Source organism: Macrobrachium rosenbergii, chromosome 41 (genome assembly GCF_040412425.1).
Source record: "Macrobrachium rosenbergii isolate ZJJX-2024 chromosome 41, ASM4041242v1, whole genome shotgun sequence".
Classification (NCBI taxonomy): domain Eukaryota; kingdom Metazoa; phylum Arthropoda; class Malacostraca; order Decapoda; family Palaemonidae; genus Macrobrachium; species Macrobrachium rosenbergii.
The window spans coordinates 34,246,005-34,271,566 of record NC_089781.1 but is presented as its reverse complement, the minus strand read 5'-3'; the positions used below and the strand labels follow the sequence as shown (position 1 = coordinate 34,271,566).

The 25,562-nt window shown below is 38.0% G+C and overlaps 1 protein-coding gene across 1 annotated transcript in view; it reads right to left on the bottom strand.

The window, feature by feature from the left end:
• Positions 1–8,222: 8,222 nt before the first annotated feature.
• Positions 8,223–25,562, bottom strand: part of LOC136826787 (sortilin-related receptor-like) — a 330,233-nt gene continuing 312,893 nt past the window's right edge. Inside the window, exons 31-38 of the mRNA XM_067084222.1 lie at positions 23,147–23,381; positions 21,490–21,692; positions 19,737–19,931; positions 18,288–18,422; positions 17,647–17,921; positions 12,654–12,844; positions 12,242–12,439; positions 8,223–12,054 (exon numbers count right to left, since the gene is read on the bottom strand). Of these exons, the coding sequence (XP_066940323.1) occupies positions 11,990–12,054; positions 12,242–12,439; positions 12,654–12,844; positions 17,647–17,921; positions 18,288–18,422; positions 19,737–19,931; positions 21,490–21,692; positions 23,147–23,381 (1,497 nt within the window). The 3' untranslated portion in view covers positions 8,223–11,989. The remainder of the gene's footprint in view (positions 12,055–12,241; positions 12,440–12,653; positions 12,845–17,646; positions 17,922–18,287; positions 18,423–19,736; positions 19,932–21,489; positions 21,693–23,146; positions 23,382–25,562) is intronic.

Genomic DNA, 25,562 nt, shown 5'->3' with positions numbered 1-25,562 from the left:
TTACCTGAAGGGACTACTGAAAAAGGACTTTGAGGAGGTCTTCCAGGATTGGGAGAGACGCATGCAGAAGTGTGTAGCTGCCAGAGGCAATTATTTTGAAGGAGACAAAGTTGTGTAAGCTTATGAAAATAAATAGTGTCTCTCCTGACATTTTCTCATTACTTATTGAGCATATCTCGTATATGTAACAGAGTATTTTTGTAACAGACCAGACATTGTTAATCATTATGTTTTCTGTATGTACAAGTCCTGTTTTTGTACAGAAATAGTTTGACCTCAGGTCCTGTAAATCTTTGGACCCACAGTCTCTGCATTATACACAGACGTCCGCACGCCGCTTTATAAGCGGGTCGTTTCATCAATAAACCAGCAGTATTTGTTTTCCTGCTCATTATTTCGCACCTCTCTCACAATGGTTCTACCACAGTTCCCACTAATTGGCTTCAGATTCAACTCCGCTCCATGCTATATGTTTTCCCATTTATTAGGTTTGGTAATTTTGACAAGTGGAAAAATCCACAAAATTACTCCTAAAATGTATCATTATATATGTGGGACACTTGGGATCAAAACTTAGGGGGAAAAAATCCCTAGGTTCAAGAGCCCCCTCACCACGTCAAAGTGGTCCCAATTTGAGGGGGAGGGGTGGGGGGAATGAAGGACGATCCTGTTGGAGGAAACTACCCTCGAAAGTTCATTACCATTATGTCACCAGCTGGGTTTCTAACACTGGGCCCAGGGTGAAGGTGTCCAAGGGCTTGTGGGGCAGGTCCATAGGTAGAAAGATGTGAGAGTAGCCTGCCTTTTCCACATTCCCACCTTTAAGACCTTCTGGGCAGAATGGTTCTTTTGGTGTGCCACTGAGGGGAAGTTTGTCGTCTTCCACAGTGGCGTATGCCCCATCTATGACTTCCCTTTGTCAGAAGGAGATGGTGTTCTTAGAGAACACCCTCTTTATTCGCCCAGCAATTATGAAGAGCCTTCTGTGAGGAGTCATACACTTCAGGTATTGCCTCAGGGCTCTGACTGGGCAAAGGACCATCTCATCCTTATTTCGCTTTACAAAATCTTCTAACAAAGGGACGGAGAGACATTTGGATTGGCACGAAGTGCGGGACAAATTCTAGAGATGCAGGACCACCCTAACCCCACAGCATAAATGATGTAGAATATATAAATAGAATATAAAATTTAGGCCAAAGGCCAAGCACTGAGACCTATGAGATCATTCAGCGCTGAAAATGAAATTGACAGTAAAAAGGTTTGAAAGGTGTGACAGGAGGAAAACCTCGCAGTTGCACATTTAAAAAATTGTTGAAGGTGGAAAGCAAGATGGAAGAAAGAGAATATGAACAGAGGTACAGTAAAAGGAATGACAGCGGTTGCAGCTAGGGCCCGTGGGGACGCTGCAAAGAACCTCAATTAATGCCTACAGTGCAGTGCATGAGGTGCACTGATGGCGCTACCTCCCTGAGGGGGCATACACGATGTACAACGATGCAAAGGAGAGGAGTAATACTGTCTTTAACATCAGTTACTTATCCAAAGCTTTCTTTAGAGGTGCAAATGGAAACCTTCTCAGGATAGAGAGGACCTTGGTTACATCCCCTTCAGACCTTAACTCTCTTGGGAGGCACCTCTTCACGTAGTGTTTGATGGCAGTGGACAGTTCCCAGGAATTTGAAAGGTCTCTCCCCTGGCCTGAAGAAGTGGGCCAAGGGAGCTCTATAGCTCCTCTCACAGATAATGCCAGGAAGTCCACTGCCTCCCTCACAATGATCTTAAATGGATTGTAGTCCTTCTCATGGTGCCAATTACAGAAGACTGTCCATTTACCCTGGTACACTGGCAGATGAGGGCCACAGGGTGTCAGCAACTGTTTTAGGAAATTGCTCTAACAAACCTCTCTTTTGCAAGAGCTGCTGGATAGTCTCTAACTGTGAAGCCAGAGGGTGCCTACTGCTTGATGGTACCTCCTGTTGTACTCCTGAACCAGAAGGTTGGGCTCCGGGAAGTTGTCATGGGATGGCTACTAGGGGCACCACCAATGTCATACTGAGTCCCTGGGCGGCAAAGAACCTGTTGATGACCTTCCTCAGCTGACTGAATGGCAAGAAGGTGTATGTCCAAGTTGTCCTATGGTTGTTGGAAGGCGTCCTGCAGGCCCGCCCTCTGGTTGGGACTGGGGAGCAGTACAAGGGAAGCTTGGTATTCCTCACTGTAGTGAACAGATCAGTTGTTGGTCCCTGCCACAGTTCCAACAGGGAATTGGCCACTCTTTGGTGTAGGGTCCCCTCAATTCTTACTTCCTCATCTGCCCTGTTTAGCTGGTCAGTGATAACGTTCTTCTTGCCTGAGATGTACCTGGTGGTCAGGGCCAAACTCTAGGACTCTGACCATTAGTGTATCACCATTGACAGATTGTTCAACTCCAGGGAGATGGTACCAGTTGCTTGTTTGTGTAGGCAACCACCGTGGTGTTGACACTCAAGGCAACTGCCAACTTTTCCGCTAGCTTCTTCTGAAAGTGTTGGAGCACCAGCCAGACTGCTTGCATCTACAAGTTTGATATGCTCTTCTCTCTCCATGGTTCCCCAAGTCTTGTAAATGTAGTCGACGTCCGGTATTCGCGGGGGATGCATACCACTACCCCCAGCGAATACCTCAAATCCACGAGTACTTAACACCCTTCTAAAAATGCTTGTAACTTCATAACTGCCTATTTTGATAGTTCAAACCACCAAGAAACCCTCTAAAAATGCTTATATTGTACCTGAATATTTAATGGTTTTATCACAAAAAGTGCATTTAATCAAGAAAATAATATAATACAGTAATTTGTGAACATTTCTGCATGAAAAATACCGCAAATAGGCAAATTTTCTGTGAATAATGTGCACATATGTTCCACAGAGAAATCTGTGAATAGGTGAAGCTGCAAATCTGGAACCGGGAATAGGCGGGGGTCCACTGTACTCTGTTCAGAAGTGCATTTTACCCCCCTTTGGGATGCATCTAAGAATATCAGCCTCTCTGGTAGGGCCGGCCAAGTGGTAGCCCTGCAGGTGGTACAGGGATTCTCTCCCCAACAGTGATTATTGTCTCAACTGGCTATGATGAGGGTTTTTATGACTTCTTCCAGGTCATCTTCAGCTGCCATTGGAGGGGTCTGATGTGTGCTCTCCGGCCTGGGAATTAATTTTTCCAGGGAGACAAGATGTCCTATCATGACCTGCCACTGTTTTGCTGGTTGTTGGGTCAAGTTGAGGAATGTTCTGATACTCTCATCAGGCAAGTGATCCACTCATTTGATGGATACGCATTCCCCGGCATGGTGTTGGTTGGTCCTCATCCCCAGGTACCTCACAGTCTTTGGGGAGAGCTGACTATGGCAAATTCACAATTACTCCCAGGTCCTTGAAAAGTGGCAGAACCTGGTCATTGTGGTGTTCCTCTTCAGGAACTGATGATGCTAGGATCAGCCAGTCATCCAGGAATCTCCGCAGCCCAATCCCTTTCATGTGTGCCCACACCAAGACTAGCTGGCAACCTCAGGTGAAGACTTGCGGTGTAGTCACTAGTCCAAAGCAAAGGGCCTTGAGCTAGTAAGACCATTCCCTGGGAAAGGAACCTTAGGTACTTCCAAGACATCTCATGAATGGGGATGTGCTGGTAATCTTCCTGCAGGTCTATGGATGCCATATAACCTTTCTCCCTAATGGATGCCAAGATGGACTGCGGTGTCTCCATGGAGAAGGATGTCAACTCAAGGTAAGAGATTCAGGGTGAGCGAGTCTGCGACTGGTTGCCACCCTCTCGATGCCTTCTCCACTAAGAAAAGGAGGCTGTAGAGACATAGAGAGTAGTGGCCCACGATCTCCACTGCCTCCTCCTGGAGCATGAGGGTCAAGGAGGAGGGGAGGGGAACATGACTAGTGCCTGTCCTGAGATGTGCTGCTGTTCCAGTCAGATCAGTTCTCCGAGCAGAGTGTGGGCTATCCACTGGTGGGGCTTTCTCAGAGAGCAGACACTGTCCGTGTCTCTGCTCCGTAAGAAAAAGGGAGGGGGTGGTGGAGCCAACCCCTCCTGGTGTTCAGGCATTAAGTGGAGGGGGTTGCAATGAGGTCTCTTGGCTTCCAGCATGTCCTGCCGCTCAGAGTGATGCAACTCTCTCCTCCGATTGGAGGGGTGGGCAGTGGAGCAGGACAAGTCTCTGTACTTCCTCTCTCTGCCTGCACTCCATCCAGTCTGATCTGCTCCAAGATCAGGGTGGACTTTCTGCTGCTTGAATGTCTAGTGGAGCTGTTGCTATGCTGCTGAAAGTGGGGCAACAGGATATGACTGCTGGTTCTCAGTCCACACCACCTTCAGGATGTGCCATGACTCGATAATCTGGTCCTGGAGGGTTGAGGGGCACCTGATGAAAAAATGCCTTTGTATCAGAGCAAGATGACTCCACCCTCAGTCACAATGTCGCTGTCTCAACTCATGCAGCAGAGGGGATCAAGGTCCAGCTGCTTATTCCATCAGGGAATGGAGAGTGCCATGGCAATGCTCTTGACATCTGGAACCTACTGAACTCAGCCTCTAAGACATCTCTTTCCCCACAATCATGAATCTCAAGTCGGAAAAGGGTGATCCCCTCATCACCCAGATTCTCAAACCTTCCCAAAGGTGGCAAAGGAGGGAACACTGGACTGGAAGGCATGGAGAAGGGCTAAAGGACAGCTCCCTAAAAGAAATGCCCCTCTTACGTTGTCTTTTCTCGCAGAGAGACCAGTAGGGTAAGCCACCTGACATATTCTTCACATATGGCCTCTCGTCACTCTTGTCCCCAACACTAAAAACACACTTAACCTTGGTCTACCACAATCGGAGACAAATTTTCTGCATGGCTTGCCTTGACCACATAACGGCGTAATTCAGGTTTTGTATCCTCCATCATAGCCTAAGAACACATAAAAGGGAGCAACAGAGAAAGCACCTAGGAATCGCACACTAAGTCACGCAAAGGAGTTCGTCTAAGTGACTGGGACAAACAAAGAAAAAGCTCAACAGTTCCCCTTTGTACTAAGCTTCAATTCTACACTATACAACACTGAGGCACCGAGCTACTGGAGTTGGAAACAGAACTAAAGGGCAAGATGCTTAAGCAAAAGCAAAGAAAGGGCACAAACATGACACACCCAAAAGCAAATCTCAACTGCATGGGACAAAGCTCAACAGACAACTGTATGCCGAGATGGCTGAGAACAAAATGGTTGAGCTAACCCCACTCAGGTCACAGGTGACTTATATGGCCCGTTAGGCATTTGTTTTTTATTTGTCAGCAGACAGCTGCAGCATGCCACGTGCTGAGTACTCTCTATCTATGAAAGCGTTGGTTCATATCCCCATTGCGACAACTGTTTTTGGATTAGTTCATCTCCATTGTTAGACAGTATGTTTGTTCCTGGTGTCCTGTTTCATTACTTCAATTTTCAGGTTATCTGTTGATTGTGACAGATAACTTACATTTTTATGGTAGCTGCTTCAGTCAACCATGTATTGCTTTTTATTTCTCTGGAAATCATTTCAGTAGTTGAATGTCTACTTAACGTGTAGTTTTCAAGTTTATTCTCACTTTCCAACTTATGAAATCTTGACCAATTCTTGTTTCCAGGGAATCAAAATGGGTCATGGTTTGATCCTGCATAAATTTTTTTTTATTACCTCAAAAGGTTATATAAAATTATTGCAATTTATTTTTTGGTCAACAGGCTGAAGGTTCTGCATTATCAATAAGAAAAACTTAATAACAAAAACTTACATTTCAGATCCTGGGTTCCCTTTGTCAGGGGATCACTACAAGGAGAAAGGCCAATATTGCTGCTTTTAAGAAGGCAGCTTGCCTGAGGGACAATGTGTTTATTAAATGTATATGGAACCTTTTTGAAACACATGCATGAGGGTTTAGTTTCCTAATTTCTGCAGATATGAGAAAAATTACTAATTTTAAATCAGTTTGTATTTTTCATATCTAACAAACCTGCAGTCTCAATGTAGGGGGGTTTCTTAGGGGTAGTCTCTAGTGCCTTTTAGAGTCTGGTTACAAAAAGCAAGAGGATTTTCGTGGCAACAGGAGTCAAGATGGCGGAAAGGAGGGCACAGCCAGCCTGCCTTGACCAATCCCAGCTACAACACATCAGTTTCCTTTAACCCAGGTAACCAAATAAGGGGTGGCTTAAGATGAGCCATATACGTTAAGAATGCAGGTTTATTATGAAAATACAAATTGATTTAAAATTTGTCATTTGTATATATAACAAAGGGGAGACTTACTCCTAAGAAAGAAGACAGAAAAAGCCTCAAGACCTACTGGAGGTTCAGCGCACTTGGGGCCACTTCCTGGCCAAAGTAGAACATAGGAAGGAGTCAAATGCCTCTAAGCAAAAGGTTACTAAGCAGCCAGACATCTGGGTTGAGAGACAATGTGAACTCCTGTTACACTGTCTTGTAGGAATATAAAGAACTAATTGTCAGAGACGACAAAACTTACGTTAGCCACCAACCTTGTTTGTTGCCATTTCCTCTCTCCCCTTGTAAGAGAGGAAGGACTTGCTTCCACACACAGTTTGTATTGTGTAGGAAAAATTAAAAAACCAATGGAATGGAGCTCTCTCACCTGTACCTGACCAGTTCCAGAGTATGATGAATTCTCTCCACTGCCCGTTGGTATAGGAGAACAAGAAAGAGAAAGGAAGGAGACCAGTCATCCCATTCACCCTCACTTTCAAAATCAATATCTTATAAGATACAAAATGTCCCACTGGATGAGCTACACAACTTGCTGAGCAGCCACCATCGGTCCCAGAAAAAGTGTCCAAGGACCTGTAAGCAACGTCTCGAAGATAGAAGGAAAGCATGAACGGGTTTGGCACGGGCACGACTGAATGAACGAAGAATAGCTGTAGAAGAGGAACGAGACTCCAAAGAGGACTCGTGAAACACCTCTTACATGCAGGAGCTACAAAGTCCCTCTTCCTCTGTCTGACAGGGATGGACGGAACAGATGACAAAGACAGAGGAAGATGATGAAGACGAGGATGGGGATCTACATCTCTTCTTAGATTCTAGTAACTCTGTACGGCCAAACTTTATAAAAAAAATACCTTTGACTGTCAAAAACAGCCTGAATGCGGGAGTTGGGAAGTGCAGACATAGAAGGCCCAGGGATGGAAGTTGATGGAAATGACACAAATGGAGATGGCATGGAGCAGGGAGTGGTGAGAGACGTGGACAGCTAAGATTACGCCACAGAAACTGTCACTCTGGAGGCTGACAAGGGGAAAGGTGTAAGATGAGATGACATCACTGAAATAGTAGACTTGGAAACTGTCATGGTGGATAACGCTAGGATGTGTGAGAACATGCAGCGAGACAACAGGCTGGGAAGGGTTGGAACTTCCTGGTAGGCCTAAAGATTCCCAACACTCAGTAAGCTTCTGCACATCTCCTGAAAAGAAGCAATGAGAGGAGATTTTGGTAAAGAAGAGCCAGAACAAGAAGGAATAGATGCACTCACCGCCATTGGGGATACAAAGCCTTCTCACGATGGCGTCGCCGATTTCCTCTTATATCTCCTTTTCCTACCAAAATTCTTCCATAGCTCAGGAGACAAATCAACACACACTGAACATGGGTTACTTATGCTACAGTCGTTAGATCTACAGAAAATGAGAGCAAAGACTGTTACCAACCCCAGGGCATTTCTCCGAGGTCTGGGAAGCTTAGACGATTTGTAGGTTGCATACTCAAAGCAAAAAACCCACAAATAGCATAATATCACACAGAACACAACAAAAACAAAAACAAAGAAAAAATCAGATTTCTACGGCGTAATGCGGGCAGGAAGGGACAAAAACAACCAGCTTCTTAGCAGGTCGGTGCTATTGCCCTCTCTGTCATAAAGGCGGTCAAAGAGAAACTGATGCATTGTAGCAGGGATGGGTTAAAGCAGTTCGGCTGTGCTTTCCTCCTTTACACCATCTTAGTCAACTCCTGTTGCCACCAAAATCCTTGTGCTTTTTTTTTTTTTTAACCAGACTCTAGCAGATGCTAGAGAATTTTCCCCCAAGAAACTCCCCTACATTAAGACCAAAGGTCTGTTCTGTATATGAACAACTACTACTATATTAAATAGAAATAAATGGGTCAACAAAGGTCTGAAAAAATAAAACCTATGATTGATTTAATCTATATTCCAAACATACATAATAATCATATAGAGATTGTTAACTATAAACCACATCTCACTCCATTACCATTACAAGTACTTCACTTTCCACTATTAATCATTATTTGTAATGTTTTTTGCCATTATCATTACTTGTACATACTTGAAAGTGTAATTGCACATACAGAATAACATTAGTCCTGGATACTCTAAAGACCTCTTACTTTTCATTTTCATGAACAAACAAAAAGCTAGTCTGACAAGTGTTCAAACTGCATACAATCTCACCATACTGACAATGCCTTACATACTACATCCAGGCATAAAAATATAATGATTATGAGTTTGATAAACTACAATACATTGTAATCATCTACAACAGGAGTTCATTTCAACAAAACTCCAATTCTGATATCAACCTGCTGTTCTAGTAATCAACACCAGCAGAAAAAGGCACCATTAATAAAAGATAAAACATATTACTGAAATTGTTAAAAAGAGGCCAAAATTTATTTATCAACACAATTACTTGTAACTTTCAACAAAGAAAACACTTCAAATTGATTAAAACACTTTAAAATAAAAATTAGCTATTTTCTATGCGTTTATCTAAACAAGGCAATATACCTTGTAAAATTTTTTTTCATTTTTGCAGCCCTTTTAGGGAAGGTTACCACTTTTCTACCTGGCATGACCCACTATATAAAATACTAGGAGTTCTCTGAAGAGTCATTTGACCAGAGCTGCACTGCTTCCTTATGGTTTAATTTTTTCCCTTTGATCTTATCCCACCTGGCTGTCCAAGTTCCTCAACTTCACATTGCCACAACCTTCAATTAATTTTAAAAATCACCTGGGGAAGCCCCTTAAGTTTGAATTGGGACTTGGTGGTCTAGTTAGCAAATACATCATGGGTGAAGTTGAGCAATCCTATTTTAGTCAACAGTTTTTTTCTTTTAACACAACCATATGGTACAAAATGCAGTTCAGCACATGAATTATAAAATTCTAAAGCATGATTACTTTGAAACCCTATGCCTGCTAAGCAAGAGAAGACAGTACTTTGACACAGCAGAATTGGAAGTAAAAAGATCATTATTATTCTTAAGCAGTTTAACCACACCAAGATACAACACCTGGATCTCATAAGGCTGGCCAAGGAAACCAGACATTCATAATGCAGCCACCCAAACTGAAGGGTGATTAGGTATAATCTTGTGTTGCTTTAAATGTCATAACAGCAGTACCACAATTCTCAGTTTACTTCATGCCTTAACTGTTAATTTTTCATTAGCAAAACATCTGTGAAACACTTAATTCAACTCTGAAGTTTGATTTGAGTTGAATTTTGATTTGCACATTTAAGTGTTAACAAAAATTACTCATAGAAAATTATACTGTACATTGCTTTAAATCATATTAATTTGAAATATGACCTCATAGTAAACCCTTAATTTTCAAATAAATAATCAACATATTCTAGCAAGATACCTGATGTTTACATCTCCAGTTTAATGTAAATAAAATAAAAATACTAAAATACATAGTTAAAATTCATTACAAAACTCAATGGCCTAGTTTTGACAATAATCAGCTGCAAATAATTACACACTAAAAGCTGATTTCATAAAACACTTCAAAATTATGACACAAGATTTAGACAAACTTTTTCATTACTCCTTAATTACTTAGTGAAACATGAAACAATAAAAATATTACTTGATCATCAGGACTGGTGACATAGAAAGGGTATAAATGAGGCATACCTGAAACCTATAAATTATTGTTAAAATGCTGAATGATGTAAACAATATTCATTTAAAACCTTTAAATGGTAATTTTCCAAGCTAAAGGTAATTAATTTATCACTCAACAAAGACCAACAAAACTACTAATCATAAGGTACAGTTTATAAAACAAACATACTTTCATAATATAAACCCATATCCCTTTTGTTCTCTAATAAGACAGACAATTTTTCTCAAAAAATCAATAAGCTATAATTTTAAAATAATTGACAAAAATCAATAGATAATCCTAATTTCAAATTAACTGATAAAATTAAAACAAATTAGTTCAAATTAGAAATATATTACCCTGACAACAATAAGATGCAATACCTGTTCCACTAGTTTTATAATGCATAGAGACACTTCGATAAATATTTTTCAAGTCCTTTGCCACAAAATTAGCAATTTTTTACTCCTCTGTTTCTCAATCTCAATTTCTACTCAGCACGATATGAAAAACGTGTAATGCTTCAAAACATTCACAGCAAATGATGTAAGAAATTATGTTTGAAGATTTGCAAAAGGGCCCTGTACAATATCAATTAGGATTAGGTATTAATTTTTTTGCCGAGGAGAAAAAATGTCTTCAGTTTCAAAGAATGTGATTTTGGGCTAAAATTTACGGAAACAAAGCCTCTTATTACTAGTTACATTGCAAATAAAAATTTCCCTTCCAAAACTTGATGGCACCTTAAAAGGGACAATAAGAAGCAGGCATGAAAATTTCATTTGGAGAAATGACATTTTAATGAACAAGTTTCATTTTTATTTCTATGTTTTGGGTATATTTTTTAACTGAAACACTATCAATTTACCTTGAACCAAGGAAAACCATACTGATATTGTTTTGAAGTGAACTTGCTCCAAGTATTTCTGTGATTTCAAAAATAACTTTATCATTATCATGGTCTTATTATGAACTTGATGAAGGGATCTTTGACTTCTATTTATCTTCCCAAGGCCTTCAACAACAAAGCTACCTCACACTGAAACAAAAAACAATATCTTTGGTCAACCAACTGCTGTAGATCAATTGCTGCTGAAGAGCTAATTAGCAGTAATTGATCATTTACCACTTTCAAACAAGAGTGGTGAGATTGGACCAATAAATATGAAAAACTGACTCAGCATTTGTAATGTGTTTCCATCAAAATTTTGAAAACAAAAATTGCTAAGCTACAACATAAAATCTTGATTTCCTTGGAAATTAATAACAGGACACCTTCAAGAAGAATAGCTGACTTTTAAATTAAACCTATATACCAAAATTCTGGAAGTTCCCTTGCTTACAATGTAATGGATTTGAGATCTTTTGACACATATACTTAACAAAAGTTTGCAAATTATCCATTTATAAACAAATATCAAAGTACAAAAAGATTTGCACATTTCCAACTGTTATTATAAACACAACTTATAACATTATAAAACAAACAAAAAGTTCAACACTGACATCAAAAAATATATACTGCATATCATTATGCTTACAATCTACTCTTTGCACTCGCCTAATATTAGATCATTAATATCCCTCAATATATACAAATCATATTTTTCATTAAAATGCACTAGGTATAATATCCAACATTTCAATTCATTTACTAACCCTTTACTTACCCCAATCTCTAAAAGGAAGGGAAGCTGGATATTATGTAAGTCACCCATACCACTTATAGGAAAAAAGATTAATATACTATCACAGCAATCTATAACTTCAAATGTACAGAGAGGCATTTATAATAATTAAATTTACATCGCTAAATCACTCAAAACTTGTTGTAACACTATCACTATACTGTACTTAGCATTACAGACCTGACAAGAATCTCCTCCTTTTGCTCTATGGCAATATTCCATATGACATTAATTACATCATTAAATATGTTTCATTTTATGTCATTAAATATCTTTCATTTTATACCAACTGTGGACCCAAAGGATGAAGATCTCCCGCAGCTGATGAAAAAGTCCCAGCAGGCAAGCATCAAGCGATAACCATTGGTTCATCATCTGAAAACCCTCTTATCATAGGAGAGTCATCATCTTCATCTGAAAATAAGTTATTGTTAAAACAAAAATACCAATGCTCCCAATTTTTTTCTGTTAATTATATTATGTAGTAGTAAGCAGCTAAATACAAGCAGCTCAGCAATCCTAATTGTTTTCCCCTTAATGCTACACTTAAAACATAAAAGACATTCTGACATTTAACTGTAAAATTTTAGAAATACAATACCTAGGTTGTGGTCAGTAGTGATGAGAGTTGTGCCTTGTGATCGATCATAATGGGTATTGGCAAATGTCAGGAATGACCGCGCTAGCCGCCTATGACGCACTGCCATTATTGCAACAATTACAACCAAAGCGACAACAACCAAAAAGACAGATACAGCAACACCAACAACACTGTTTTGTGAAAGAACTATTTCACTTCCTGTGGGAAAAAAATATTTGTAAAATGGCCATCATTTTCGGGTATTTTTTTCTTAATTCATTAATTTTATTAAAAATTCCATATGATTTTCTTTAACTTATAAAATCTAAAAAAATTAGTTTATCATCTAAATGCAAGATTATATACTAGTGTTAAAATAAACAACTAAAGTATCAAGAAAAATAAAACATTCCCTAAAAAACACTTCAGTTACCTATAGGTTTCTCAATTCTTAAAATACTTGACTTAGGGGATAAGTAGCCATCAGCATCTTTGAGAGCAACAGCAGCATAATAGATAATCCCTGGAGAGAGGTCATCGATAATAAGAGGCGGTGCAAATGAAGAATAAGACTTGGCTTCACTCATGTTGCTGTTCTTGGAGACGAACAGTTCAAAAGTGTTGCTGGAAAATAAGAAATGTCAATAGCATAACATTATACATAGCAATGCTAAGAACAGAGAAATACTGTTTGTGAAACAAAACTTCATCCACAGAGGGGTCAAGAGGTGTTCACAGGACAACCTAGGTCAGTCAAGCATAAAGTAGTCTCACTAAATACACACCCTCTAAGCCCTCATGTATGAATTAGCTTAAAAACCTTACTTTTCATGGAAGTCGTAAGCAGTGAAGACTCACTGAGTTGGGAATAGGATACTATTCATACGTTTTAGAAAAACACATTATGTACATATCGTTCATTTCAGTCTCATGAATCATGTATGCCAGAACAGCCATTTAGGTGGGAAGTACTTGGGCTTCCAATAAAGTGAGAGACTGGAGTCCTATCACTATGAGGGTAATAAAATCATCTGAGGCTATGGCTGTGCAATAATTTAGTTGAGTTGCTATCTACTATTCATAAGATGGATGCCAAGAGGTAATAACAACTCAAAGCAATTAAGTCGAACCATATACAACAATACCCCGAACTTGTGCGATTCGAGTTGCGCAAATTCACATACACATGAACTTTTCATTGGAACCTAACTAACTGTCATACACAAGTTTTTCACAGACATGCAAACATTTGCAAATACTGAGAAACCCTGCAAAAGTGTTTGTTTAATTTTTATGTAATTTATAAGATTTCACGCTTTTATGTGTAAATTGAATAACATTAAATAATGAAAGTAATAATTTCTCTCTCTCTTTTACTGAGATGAGAGAATTTTTATGGTTCATGTACAGTATATGTTTGTTTTGTACAATAAATAAATTCTTTACCTGATAATAAGTAATAATTTTCAGTGTTAATAATAATTATAATAAAACTGTAATTGCAAAATTCGAACATATGTATTTTAAACAAACAAATATCTTTCTCTCTTAAATTGGTCTAATTTGACCTGTACCGTCTACAAAATGTAAATGCACTGTTCTAAAGCATAGAGACATAAAGCGTTTCAGAGCAAAGAAAAAGAGACAGAATAGAAGTTTTTAAAAACGAGGTTGAGAACACTTCTAAAAATAGATTGGTGGAATGGGGAGAGAGAAATAGTGTACTAATCTCCACATTCTCCCATATTTTTATGTCAACCTTTTATTTCTTTTTTTAAGGGTAATGTATTGAGCTAACTTTTCAATGAAATTACAGTAACTTTAATTTTATTTAAAAGTTAGTTTAATACTTTGGGAGCATGATTAGGGTCATATTTAGTGTTTAAATTCTAGAAACAAGTATTAGCATTTTTAGCGACCATGCCGAACTTACACAGAAATTCACCTTGCACAAGGAGGTCTAGAACCTAACTTCGCAGGAGGAATTCCTTCAACCACTGGATGATGACAACCTCTTGCCTTGACAACAAAGTAACTGCTTGCACTTCAATGACTGTATCCAGAAATTTCATCCTTGAAATTTGTAAATTTGTACAAAGTTAAACTTCTTGTGGCCAACAAGGAGTTCAAGGCAAGGCCAAAATCCAGCAAACAGTGGTGAAACTACACAGTGGGTTGGGTAAAAAGCCTAAGAAATTACCAAGTTTATTTCTACATAAAAAGCTCCATTCACCAAATTTTTCTTACACTGCTCACCTTCATGTAAAATACAGGAAATGTGGAAGCTCAGTTTGAATTTTTACACACCTGAGACAACACTTATATATAATTCATTCACAAAATAAATTAAAAAAATTTTCACACACCTAAGACAATACAGTACCTATAACTCATTCATTCATGGAATGTAATTCCTTATGTGATTCAATACTAGTTTCATATAGTTATCTTAATTTATCAATACTCTAAACCTTCAGTAGCTTTTACTTCTTAAAGGAGACTATATTTACAAAAACATGCATACTTATTCTAACAAAAATATTTAAAAATGACTATGACAAGCATGAAGTGCAAAGAATAACTTGAGCCTTAGTGCAAGTGAATATGAACCTTTAGTTTTGAAATTACTTTACTCATGAACATTTCCTAAGCAACTATCTAAGGATTTTAACAACTGACCATTTCTGAATTGAAATATGTTTCTTGGTATAATAATTTTTCCAAAAGCTTAAAATTTATTACTCAGGAGAGATGACTGGATAAGTTGTAAGGTAAGCACAATTAAGGAGCTACTGGACAAGATTCTAGAAAAAGATATCCTGGACCATATCACTAAAATAAGTTAAACACACCACAAAATAACCTCTCAGCCATCAGGTGTCTCTAACAGATAAACTTATACCTTGGTACTAATACTTCCCTCAAGACGTATAATTAGGTCTTCACAAATTTTGTCCCAACAAAATACTGTATTGATCTGCATTCACGTGTTTTGTTCAGCTTTCAAACAAACAAAGATAACCATGTAGAATGTAAGGGATTAGGCACACTCACATGTGGGCAGTTCTCAGCTGACACAAAAGGCAACCACTAAGTTTACCACAGCTGTCCTTCATTGCACAATTCAGCTAAACTGTTTTGAGTTTTGTGTTATTCTTGGCATTTTTCATGCAAATAACTCATCATACAGCCTAAGAACATTAGAGATAGCAGCAAACTAAAAAGGCAAGTAAATTGAAAAATGAGTTTCAAAAGAAATTCATAGCAAGATAAGGAAGTGGTGTAAAAGTCATCACTGATCTGCCTGAAGAGTTTCTTGCATCCAAAACTACATTTTCTTTAATGGTACAACATAAAAATGCCTTCAAAGCAGTTGATGTCATAAGGGAGTAAAATCTGTTAAGAAAGGTCTCAGAGGAGGAGGAGGATGAGAAATTGTTGTTAACCCTTAAACGCCGAGCCTCTATTTACAAAAGTGTCTGTCGTATGCCGGCAGCATTCAGGAGTTAGCGCCGAAGCGGAAAAAAATTTTTTTCAAAAAATCACAGCATGCTTAGTTTTTAAGATTAAGAGTTCATTTTTGGCTCCTTTTTTTGTCATTGCCTGAAGTTTAGTATGCAACCATCAGAAACGAAAAAAAAAATATCATTATCATATATAAATATTGAAATATATGACAGCGCGAAAAAAAAATTTCATATATAATTGTATACAAATCACGATGTGAGCAAAATGGTTAAAGCTAACGAGTAATTTTTTTTTTTTTGTATGGTACACTAAATTGCAATGATTTTGGTATATAACAAATTGTAAAACAATCGAAGCAACACAGAGAAAATATTATCACAAAATGATGCATGAATTCGTAACACGCGGACATAAAAAAAAGTTGAATTCGTAACGCGCGGACATAAAAAAAAGTTGAATTCGTAACGTGCGGACATAAAAGTTTTTTTCAAAAATTCACCATAAATCAAAATATTGTGCTAGAGACTTCCCGTTTGTTGTAAAATGAAGGTAATTGATTGAATATTACTATACTGTAAGTGTTTTAGCTTAAATTGCAGTTTTTGACCATTTCAGTAGAGTTAAAGTTGACCTAAGGTAGAATTTTTTCTATTTATCGTGATTTATATGAAAATATTTCAAAACTGATAAAAGCTACAACCATGAGTTATTTTTTGTTGTATCCTACATGAAATTGCACACATTTTCATATATAAAACTTTATGTAAGGACTAATATCAAACGGTGCAAACATTACGACAAAGTGACGAAAGAATTTCTGAGATGTTCGGCTGAGTTACCGCGCAGACGTAAGGACAAAGTTTTTTTAAAAAATTCACCATAAATCGAAATATTGTGCTAGAGACTTCCAATTTGTTGCAAAATGAAGGTAAATGATTGAATATTACTAGAATGTAAGAGTTTTAGCTTTCAATTGCGTTTTTCGACCATTTCGGTCGAGTCAAAGTTCACCGAAGGCTGAAATTTTTTGTAGTCGACGTACGGTATGTCCACTCGTCACCCAACAGACAATTTTAGTTGACTTACGATACGTCCAGTCGGCGTTTAAGGGTTAATCTGGGTAAATGAAAAACAGTTAGCCAGTGGTAGTTTTGAGGCCATCATACAGAAAAAGGCAAGACAACCACCCATAAATGAGTGCTGATACAGGCAGTACTAAAAGTTTTAAAGACAGTCATGAGTGATTTGAGAAAATTAAAAGTACAGTCATCGCCCGGTATTCACGGGGGATGCATACCACACCCACCTGCGAATACCGAAAATCCACAAATACTGAAACCCCCTCTAAAAATGCTTATAACTGCCTATTTTAATAGTTCAAACATCAAAGACCCCCTCTAAAACACTTATAACTGCCTATTTCATAGTTCAAACACCAAATATACCTTAAACTATCACCCTAAAACATTTAGTCACGAAAATAATATGAAAATACAGGAACTGCTGTGAAAAAATCCGCGAGTAGGCGAATTTTCAGCGAATAACATGGATATATGTTCCACAGAAAAATCTGCTAATAACTAAAGCCGTGAATTCCGAACCACGAATAAGTGGGGGTTGAAGGTAGTAGCATCATATTCAGTTTGGTGAAGCTTAGGGAGGCTGCCCGTTCTGACAAAAATGTTGCTGAAAATATGAGATCGCCCTACGACTTTGTAAGATTCTGCTGTACAAATTGGGTTCATAAAATCAATGCTGTACCTGAAGTGCAAAAGGAGATAAATCTTTAAGAGCATTCAATTAATATTCTCTAACAAAATGGGCAAATTACTTCCTCTGCTTCCAATAAATCTTTAGTTAATAATTTTACAAAGGTTGTGGATATACAAAAATTTTTCTGTATAATGAGTTTCATTATGCAGAAAAACTTTGCAAGACATAAGTTCTTTACCACTTACTTTTTGGCTATTAAATTACTAGGCATTGCAGGATTCACTCTCCAAAAGAAGGATTCATCACTTGGGTTAAATGTCAATTCATATGGTGGTGGAATTGGCGGGCCACTACACACAACAGGTTGACTGTATCTGGCATCTGATAAAGAAGCATGGCGGACTGAAACTGAGTACTGGCCTCCATAGTGAACTTCAACTTCATGACTCTGTGGAACACCTTCTTTGCTAGGCAATTGGAAATATGAACTCTTGTTCATAACATCATCTGTAATGCGCAGCTGTTGGCAGAAAAATCTTTTAATATACTTGAAAAATGCATGTCTTAATATACTTGTAAAATACATGAAATGCAAACACAGTCTTCTGAAAACCAATAACCCTACTGCAAAGGCTGTGAGTTAAAAATATTCTTTCTTGACAATTTATTTACTTTTATGAATTTAATGATGTAATAAGTTCACTACATCCACAACACAGTAAATCTCTTACAAAATCCTAGATTTTTTCTCTTAACATTAATAATTATTGTAAGTTATGTTACCTTATGATGACATAAAAAGCTGATTCAAGTCAAGAAAACCATCTTTCCAGCTTAAATTATATATCTTACATATTTTTACTCTAGAGACATCCAATATACTTGCCTCATAATGGATGGCCTCCTTCTTTTTATAAGCACAAGCACGTTCCCAAGTTATCTTCATTGTGGTGCCTGAAGGATTTGGTCTTATAGCACGCAAGTTCTTGGGAGGTGCTAAGGAATCTGGCCCAGTTGATACCTGAAATTAAGTGGAAAAACATGGTTCCTATATTCTGCCAACCACTTATGATCTTCCAAACTAAAAGTTTAACACCAATAATAAGTCTGCACTTATCTGATCTAAAACCATAATTAACTTTCAAGCTAAATTTAATTTCAAAATTTCTATTTGACCTGCAAGAGACTTGAGCCCGTGACCTTCATTTTGACATCCAACCTCACTACTTATGAATTTTAAACCCTGATGAGCTTTGTTGACTCAAAGAGTTTAGAGCACTATGTGAGGAAACAAATGTAGGATTCAAAAACTTGTCTTGAAAGACTTATCTCAGATTTAAACTAAGAGCCGAGTCTTTCACTATTTTCTTCCTAAACAAATATTAAATAAAAAAAAAAAAAAAAAGGCAGTTATATTGGAGGCATTAAACTTGAAAATTACAGTGGCTTCACAGTAGGACCTCAAAGTTGTATCTATTAACCCCTACAACCCAAGAAAAGTGAAACAATATCAGCACTGAAGTGAGATCTATATGTAAGCTCAGAACCAACAGCCCTAAAAATCAAGCCACCTGCTCAGCCAAGAATTGTGTGTCATATTTTTCCATCTCTAATTTCAGTTTCAAATGTGCCTAAAATCTGGCTTTGTTATCCTGAAATATCAGTCAGATCTACCTGGACAGTCACAAGTGGTGAGTGCTTAACCATAAATGCATAATTCAAGCCACTTACGTTTGATGAATCTGAAAAAATATATATACTGTATATCTATGCCATTCTACACACCACACTGTACAGGTGAAACTTTTTTAATGAGGATAAAGAGCCTTCAGGCCTTAAGTCCATTTACACTATATCACTGTGCCAACACTGGGACTATTCTGGTTTCTGATATTGTTACTAAAAGGTTCAAGACCAAGAAAGTTTTTAAGAGGAAAAAACCAAGAATTTAGTTACTTACATAACAGTTATGAGGGAATTTTTCTATATTAGTCGGTGTGTCTTATGAAGTCTACATGGGACCATACAGTAACTATCTGCTAATAAAAATAGACTTTTCATACATCTAAACCTGTTTTCTAGCTAGCTGTGTACATCACTATTTCTTCAACAGTTGTGAAATTTCCCTCGCTTATTTTACTATACATTTCATTGTCATACATACGAAATTAAAGCAACTTTTAATAAAAATAAAAATAAAAACAAGTATTTCTTCATAGCAAATTTAGCAATTTACAAAAGAAATGTCACGAGGCACAAAGGAAGAACTGTATAAGATACACATATAAGTAAAATAGAGAATGAAAAAGACGTTCACTTTCCACAATTAACTTACCTGTACAGTTTCCACAGGACCAATACCAATAGGTCCTCCAACCATTACAACAATTTTGTAGATTTCACAAGCTTCAAGTCCTCTTATAACATACGAGGTATTTGTAGTTGCACCTACGTTTTCGGAGTTTTCATTCAGATGATGCTTCAGTTCACTGATGCTCTTGCCCCAAACAATGCGATATTCCCAGTGAACCTAAAAGTAGTTAGAAACCCGTATTGTTGGATACATCCTCAAAAATATCTTTAACTCATATACACAACAAAATGAAGGCAGGTACTTACACTAGAATACAAAAACAATAAGATTGGAGAGGTATTCAATGCTTACATATCAAGTTCTTTATATGCTCGTGTGGTCAAGAAGAAAAGAGCTAAGCAGAATCTCCTACTGGTGTGGTCAAGAAGAAAAGTGCTGAGCAGAATCTCCTATTTGCTGAGTTAATACATAAAGAGCAGAATGTTAAAACACAAAAGGCAGGCATATTTGAGGCTTTAGGAGGAACAAAGGCTGCCAACAGCAAAATAAAGAAAAAAATTAATTGAAAAGTAAGGAGAAATCATAAGATTGGCAATATCGATAATTAAACTGTAAATTACTACTGCCTGCTGCTTGTGCTAAAAGAGAGAGAGAGAGAGAGAGAGAGAGAGATATCTGCAACAAATGCAGAGAAATGAAACTATGAGTAAAGAAGGGATGATGGCTTGGCACTCAGTCATTAAGCCAGGATACTGATCAACACCAGTATGTACAAAACAATGAAAAAATTTCACTTAAATGTATAATATGTAAATAATAAAAAAATTAATGACAAGATTTCCATAAAGCTGCCAGGTTAGCAGCAATAATCAACATCAAAACCAATACAGGCAGTCCCTGATTATTGGTGGGGGTTCCGTTCCCGACAGCGTGACGAAAACCAAAAATCTGCAATAATAGTGCCGATCCCTGGTTATCAGCGCCGCCAATAAGTGGGGATCAGCGCTGATAACCCTGATAACCGGGGATCGGCGCCAATAACTGGAGATCGGTGTAGGAAAATCTGGTTATCGTCGTCGCTAGACAAGGCCTCTGATAACCGGGGACTGCCTGTAATGGGTTTCTTTACATCATTTGTTCATGAGGGATAGTTGGACTTATGACTTGAGGAATAATTAGATTTACATGCTTCACAACTAAATTTTAGTAACCAGCAACATACACCTACCGTGGCAAGGTAAACAAGGCAAAAGTTACTTAAAGTATGGAGAATGTAAGGGAAAACCAATTAATTCTCCTGATTTATTGTAATGAGGAACAATACCCATCATATAATATCATTCATGAGCAACACAGAAAAGATTCTAATTCCAACTGCTGGGATCTATTACTTCATCATTCCTGTATTATATTTTCCCTGTGATGATGCTACTAATATTTCATTATAGAAATACTAAAACATTTACATTACAACTATTTACTCATTGTATGCATATCATATGGCCAATTAAAGTTACAAAGCCTGTTATCCTGCTCCCCTGATGGGATGAACTCGGAAAAGAGGGCTTTGCAAAAATATTAATCATTATGATGTATAATGTTAAAATTTATAACAACCTGAATACCTCTAATGAAGATTAAAGTTAATGACCTGCTTTATATTCTTTCACCATCTTCATCTTGCATTTAGGAAAAGCTGATATTATTAAATAACTTCTTATGCATATTCTATAATCTTATGAAATAAAAGGTCTAACAAGTTTAAAAATCTCACCTTCAGAGAGTTATAGGCAGGTTCATCCCACGTTAACTTGACAGTTGTTGCAAAATCTTTCATCACTTCACAATGCAGTCCTTTAACTGGTGTTAATGGGTTGCCAGATGTAGTAACAGGAGTAGGACTTGCTGGACCTAGCATGTCATTCTTTGCTGCCCTAACCTTGAACATGTACTTCAAAGATGGTGCCAAGTTGGTAACTGTGAAGAATGAAATTCAGTCTAACATACTGTATTAACAATAAGCACAACTGAATGCAGAAAACATTAACTCACTCAACTCAAAAATTATTAACATGTAACATAAAGAATATCAAGGAGTTCTCAATTTTATTGTGAACTGTAAATCAAATACAAGGTGCTTGCCTCTGCATTTTTCTATTACACATCTCATCTGTAATATGGGAACCATACAATGCACCAGCTCTTATAATGCTCATACTGAACACTAGTAACATGGCTTAAACTAGCAACATCCCAAATGTGAGTGGATGGCACATGTGCAACATGAAGTGATTAGCCTATGAGGTGTAGCACTGTCAGTGGGTTAAGCCACCTGCTTTCCCTTTTCTCTCATCTGTCATTATCCTTTCGTTCAACATCTGTGCTCTGTTCCATACAGCTGCAAACCAGTATTCTTTTAGGACAAAGGATAATGAAGAGGAGCCTTGGCAAGAGAAGAGCTAACTATGGTACAAGTATAGTAGTGCAACCCCTACCTAATGTCAAGAGCTAACTATGGTACAAGTATAGTAGTGCAATTCCTATCTAATGTCAAGATGTAACTATGGTACAAGTATAGTAGTATAATCCCTATCTAATGTCAGGCAATGACACTACAGATGAATTATCCAGAATCATCACAGCTTCAACAAAATACTGGATTTGCAATGGAAGACCAAATCTCAAAATACTACAGTCACCTAGCACAATGTTTAATGGCTGGTGCTCCAGGAAACAGAGATCAGTGTGCCACAATCATGATGGGGATGACTAACCCAGATCCCTACCAATAAAAATAGAGAACTATGATAACAGAAAAAAAATCAATCTCTTACTATCTTCCTGAACCAACTCTGTAATGGTACCATCTACAACCTCAGGTGGTATCCCGTTTTAAAATGAGGCTAGTTTATAAGAAAGGAAGTCTTTACAGTGGCTAACGAACCATTCATTGGATCTAGAATTGTATGCTAAGTGCTCAAGGTACATAGTTTCCTTCTTCTAGTTTATGTTGTTTATATTTTTGAGTATCTTAAAATATTTTCATTATCTAACCCAATAATCAAAGCTTTTCTAGAGAGTAAAAACTGAGGCATTCTTGCCTTTTCTGACATCAAATATTATAATAGTCTGGTTGTTTTGCCTGTATCACTAATCAGTCTTGGACAGCACCCAACTGAGCAGCATAATCTACCTGGGCTCTAACTAGTCTCCATGTAAGTTTAGTTTTCTCCTTTTTTCTGACATTACACTGACATTTAATATATCCTTTTAATTTCTGGGCTCTCTAGTTCTGTATGGTAGATCCTAAGCTGAGAATAATGATAAAATTGTTTTGAAAATTTTTACAAGTTCCAAGCTTCCTTTCCTTCTGGAAAATGTCAAGTATCTTAATCCATTTGTTTTTTTGCACTTCAACATACTCAACTTACCAGTTATGTGCGTGTCAGTAGTATTAGTTAAAACTTCACCCAACAGGTAATCATTCTCCGGACGTGAATGACTGACCACATAGCCTTCGACACCATCAATAGGGTGCCATTCTAAAGTTGCAGCTGAGCTATTAGCACTTACTACCCTCCAATTCACCAGTGAATTAACCGACTTCCTGATGTATTCAACAGACTCACTTTCACTGCTAGCATACGCTGTATTTGCAGCTGTTACCTGTTGAAAAATTAGGAAGAATGTATTTTTAGTCAAATAACAGAATGGGTTGATATGATACAAGTTATTCACTTTTAGACATCCCTGTCAAGTTAAACTGACAGAGGGGAAACATTCAATATTTAGAACCTTACTTTAATGTACAAAATTAAAATAGTCACTAGAAAAAAATTGATTAGTATATACAAGAGCTATTCAAAAGTCCATGGTCAGATGATGTCACAATTGTCCATGGAAATCAGTTTTATTTAAGGGGTAATCCAGAACACAGTCCCATTACTACATAGAAATTTTGAGCTTTTGCTTCCCATTTTTAAAATATGACAAATTTGTAATTAATTTGCATTTTTCAAAGCTAACAAACCTGAGGCCTTAACAATGGGATAAATTATTCTGGTGCCAGCTGGGAAAAGGTTAAATACAATAAAAAATTGTATATACAAGAAATCTGTGGCATCTGGCATCTGATATGTAGAAGAGGTGGAAGCAGGTCAGAGACCTAGCTAGAATCTTGTGACGTATTCAGTCTCTCTTCCAACCCAGGATAAGACATAAGAGGGTTGGCTAGAGGAGGGCAGTCAATATTAAGACCTCAGGTTTGTTAGCTGTGAAAAATACAATTAAAAATTTGTCATTTGTTCATACATGGAACAAACCTTCAGTCTTCCATTAGGACAGACTCACACTTGGAGGGAGGTATAAGAATCCTGAACCAGCTGGAGGTTCGGCACAGCTGATCACTCCTCCTAGAAATTAGGGTTCTAAGGAAGAGGACCTAAGCCACGAGTTGTTGGATATGTGGGTATCTAACACCCACTCCACTGGGTTAAAATATATGTAACATGCGAGATTCATTGCAGATATGGAAGTCAAAGAGAACTATATTTGTTCAAGCAACAAACCATGTCAGCCACATGCAACGGGTTTGTCACCACTCCTCACTCCCCATGCTGGAGAGAGAAGTAAAGGCTACTGAGAAGCATATTTGTATGTTGTATGGAACATATAAATGCTGTAACAGCATGACTGCAACATTCACCTGCATCAAGCCAGTTCCAGTGTAAGATGTGTATATTCTTCCAACTGCCCATAGGTAGAGAAGGAAGGAAAAAGGGAAAGAAAAGAGAACAGTCATCTCACTCATTCTCTCTTCCACACTATCATCTTAGGCAAGACAGAAACTGTCCTGCCAGGGGCACTGGATGAGTTACATAATTTGTTGAGCAGCCTCCACTGGACCCAAGGAAAAAGTGTCCAAGGACCTGTGGTCAATGTTCTTCAGGTAGAAGGAAGTGAAAGTGGTCTGACGAAGCCCAGAACCAGCATTCAAAATCTATGAACAGACAAGTTCTTCTTAAATGCCAGAGAGGAACTTACTCCTCTGATGTCAAGTGCTTTTGCATGCACAGTATTGGTATCATAACTTGACGATGAGAAGTACACTTGCCTAATCGCCTCACGTAGCCAAAACAAAATGGTATTCATGGACACTTCTTTCTTGGATCGGCCTGTGCTAACAAAAAGTCTACAACACCCAGTTCTTAAGTGACGAGTCATTTTTAGATAACAACACAGCGCTCTGATGGGGCACAGCAGTAACTCCTGAGGATTGTTGTTAACAAAATCCCTCAGGGAAGGAAAGGAAAATGAAGCAACTCTGTCATCGTGAACCGAGGGATTTTGAGTCTTGGCTACAAATTATGGGACAAATTCGAAAGCTACCGACCCTCAACCCCTGGTGTGTTTTACGTCAAAATCCAGACCATGGAGCTCTCAAACTCTTTTCAAGGAGGCCAAGGCCAGGAGGAAAACTGTTTTCAAACTCAGTTCCCTGTCTGACAACTGACACAGTGGTTCAAATGGAGCTCAAGTGAGGCTACTCAGCACCTGAGTTACGTCCCACGTAGGAGGCTTGAGTTCCCTAGGTGAACAAGACTGCTCAAAACTCTTGAACAACAACATAGAGATTTCCCAGGGTGAAGTGATGTCCATGTCTTTCAGACAGAGAACTAATCCTAAGGCACCCCTGTAGCCCTTGATAGCAGAAACAGAAAGACTTTCCTCTGTTCTGAGGAAGATCAGGAAGTCCATTATCTGTTGAACACAAGTTCTGAGTGGAGAGAAGCCCCGTCGACGACACCAATCACAGTAGACGGCCCACTTGCCCTGGTACACGGCTGA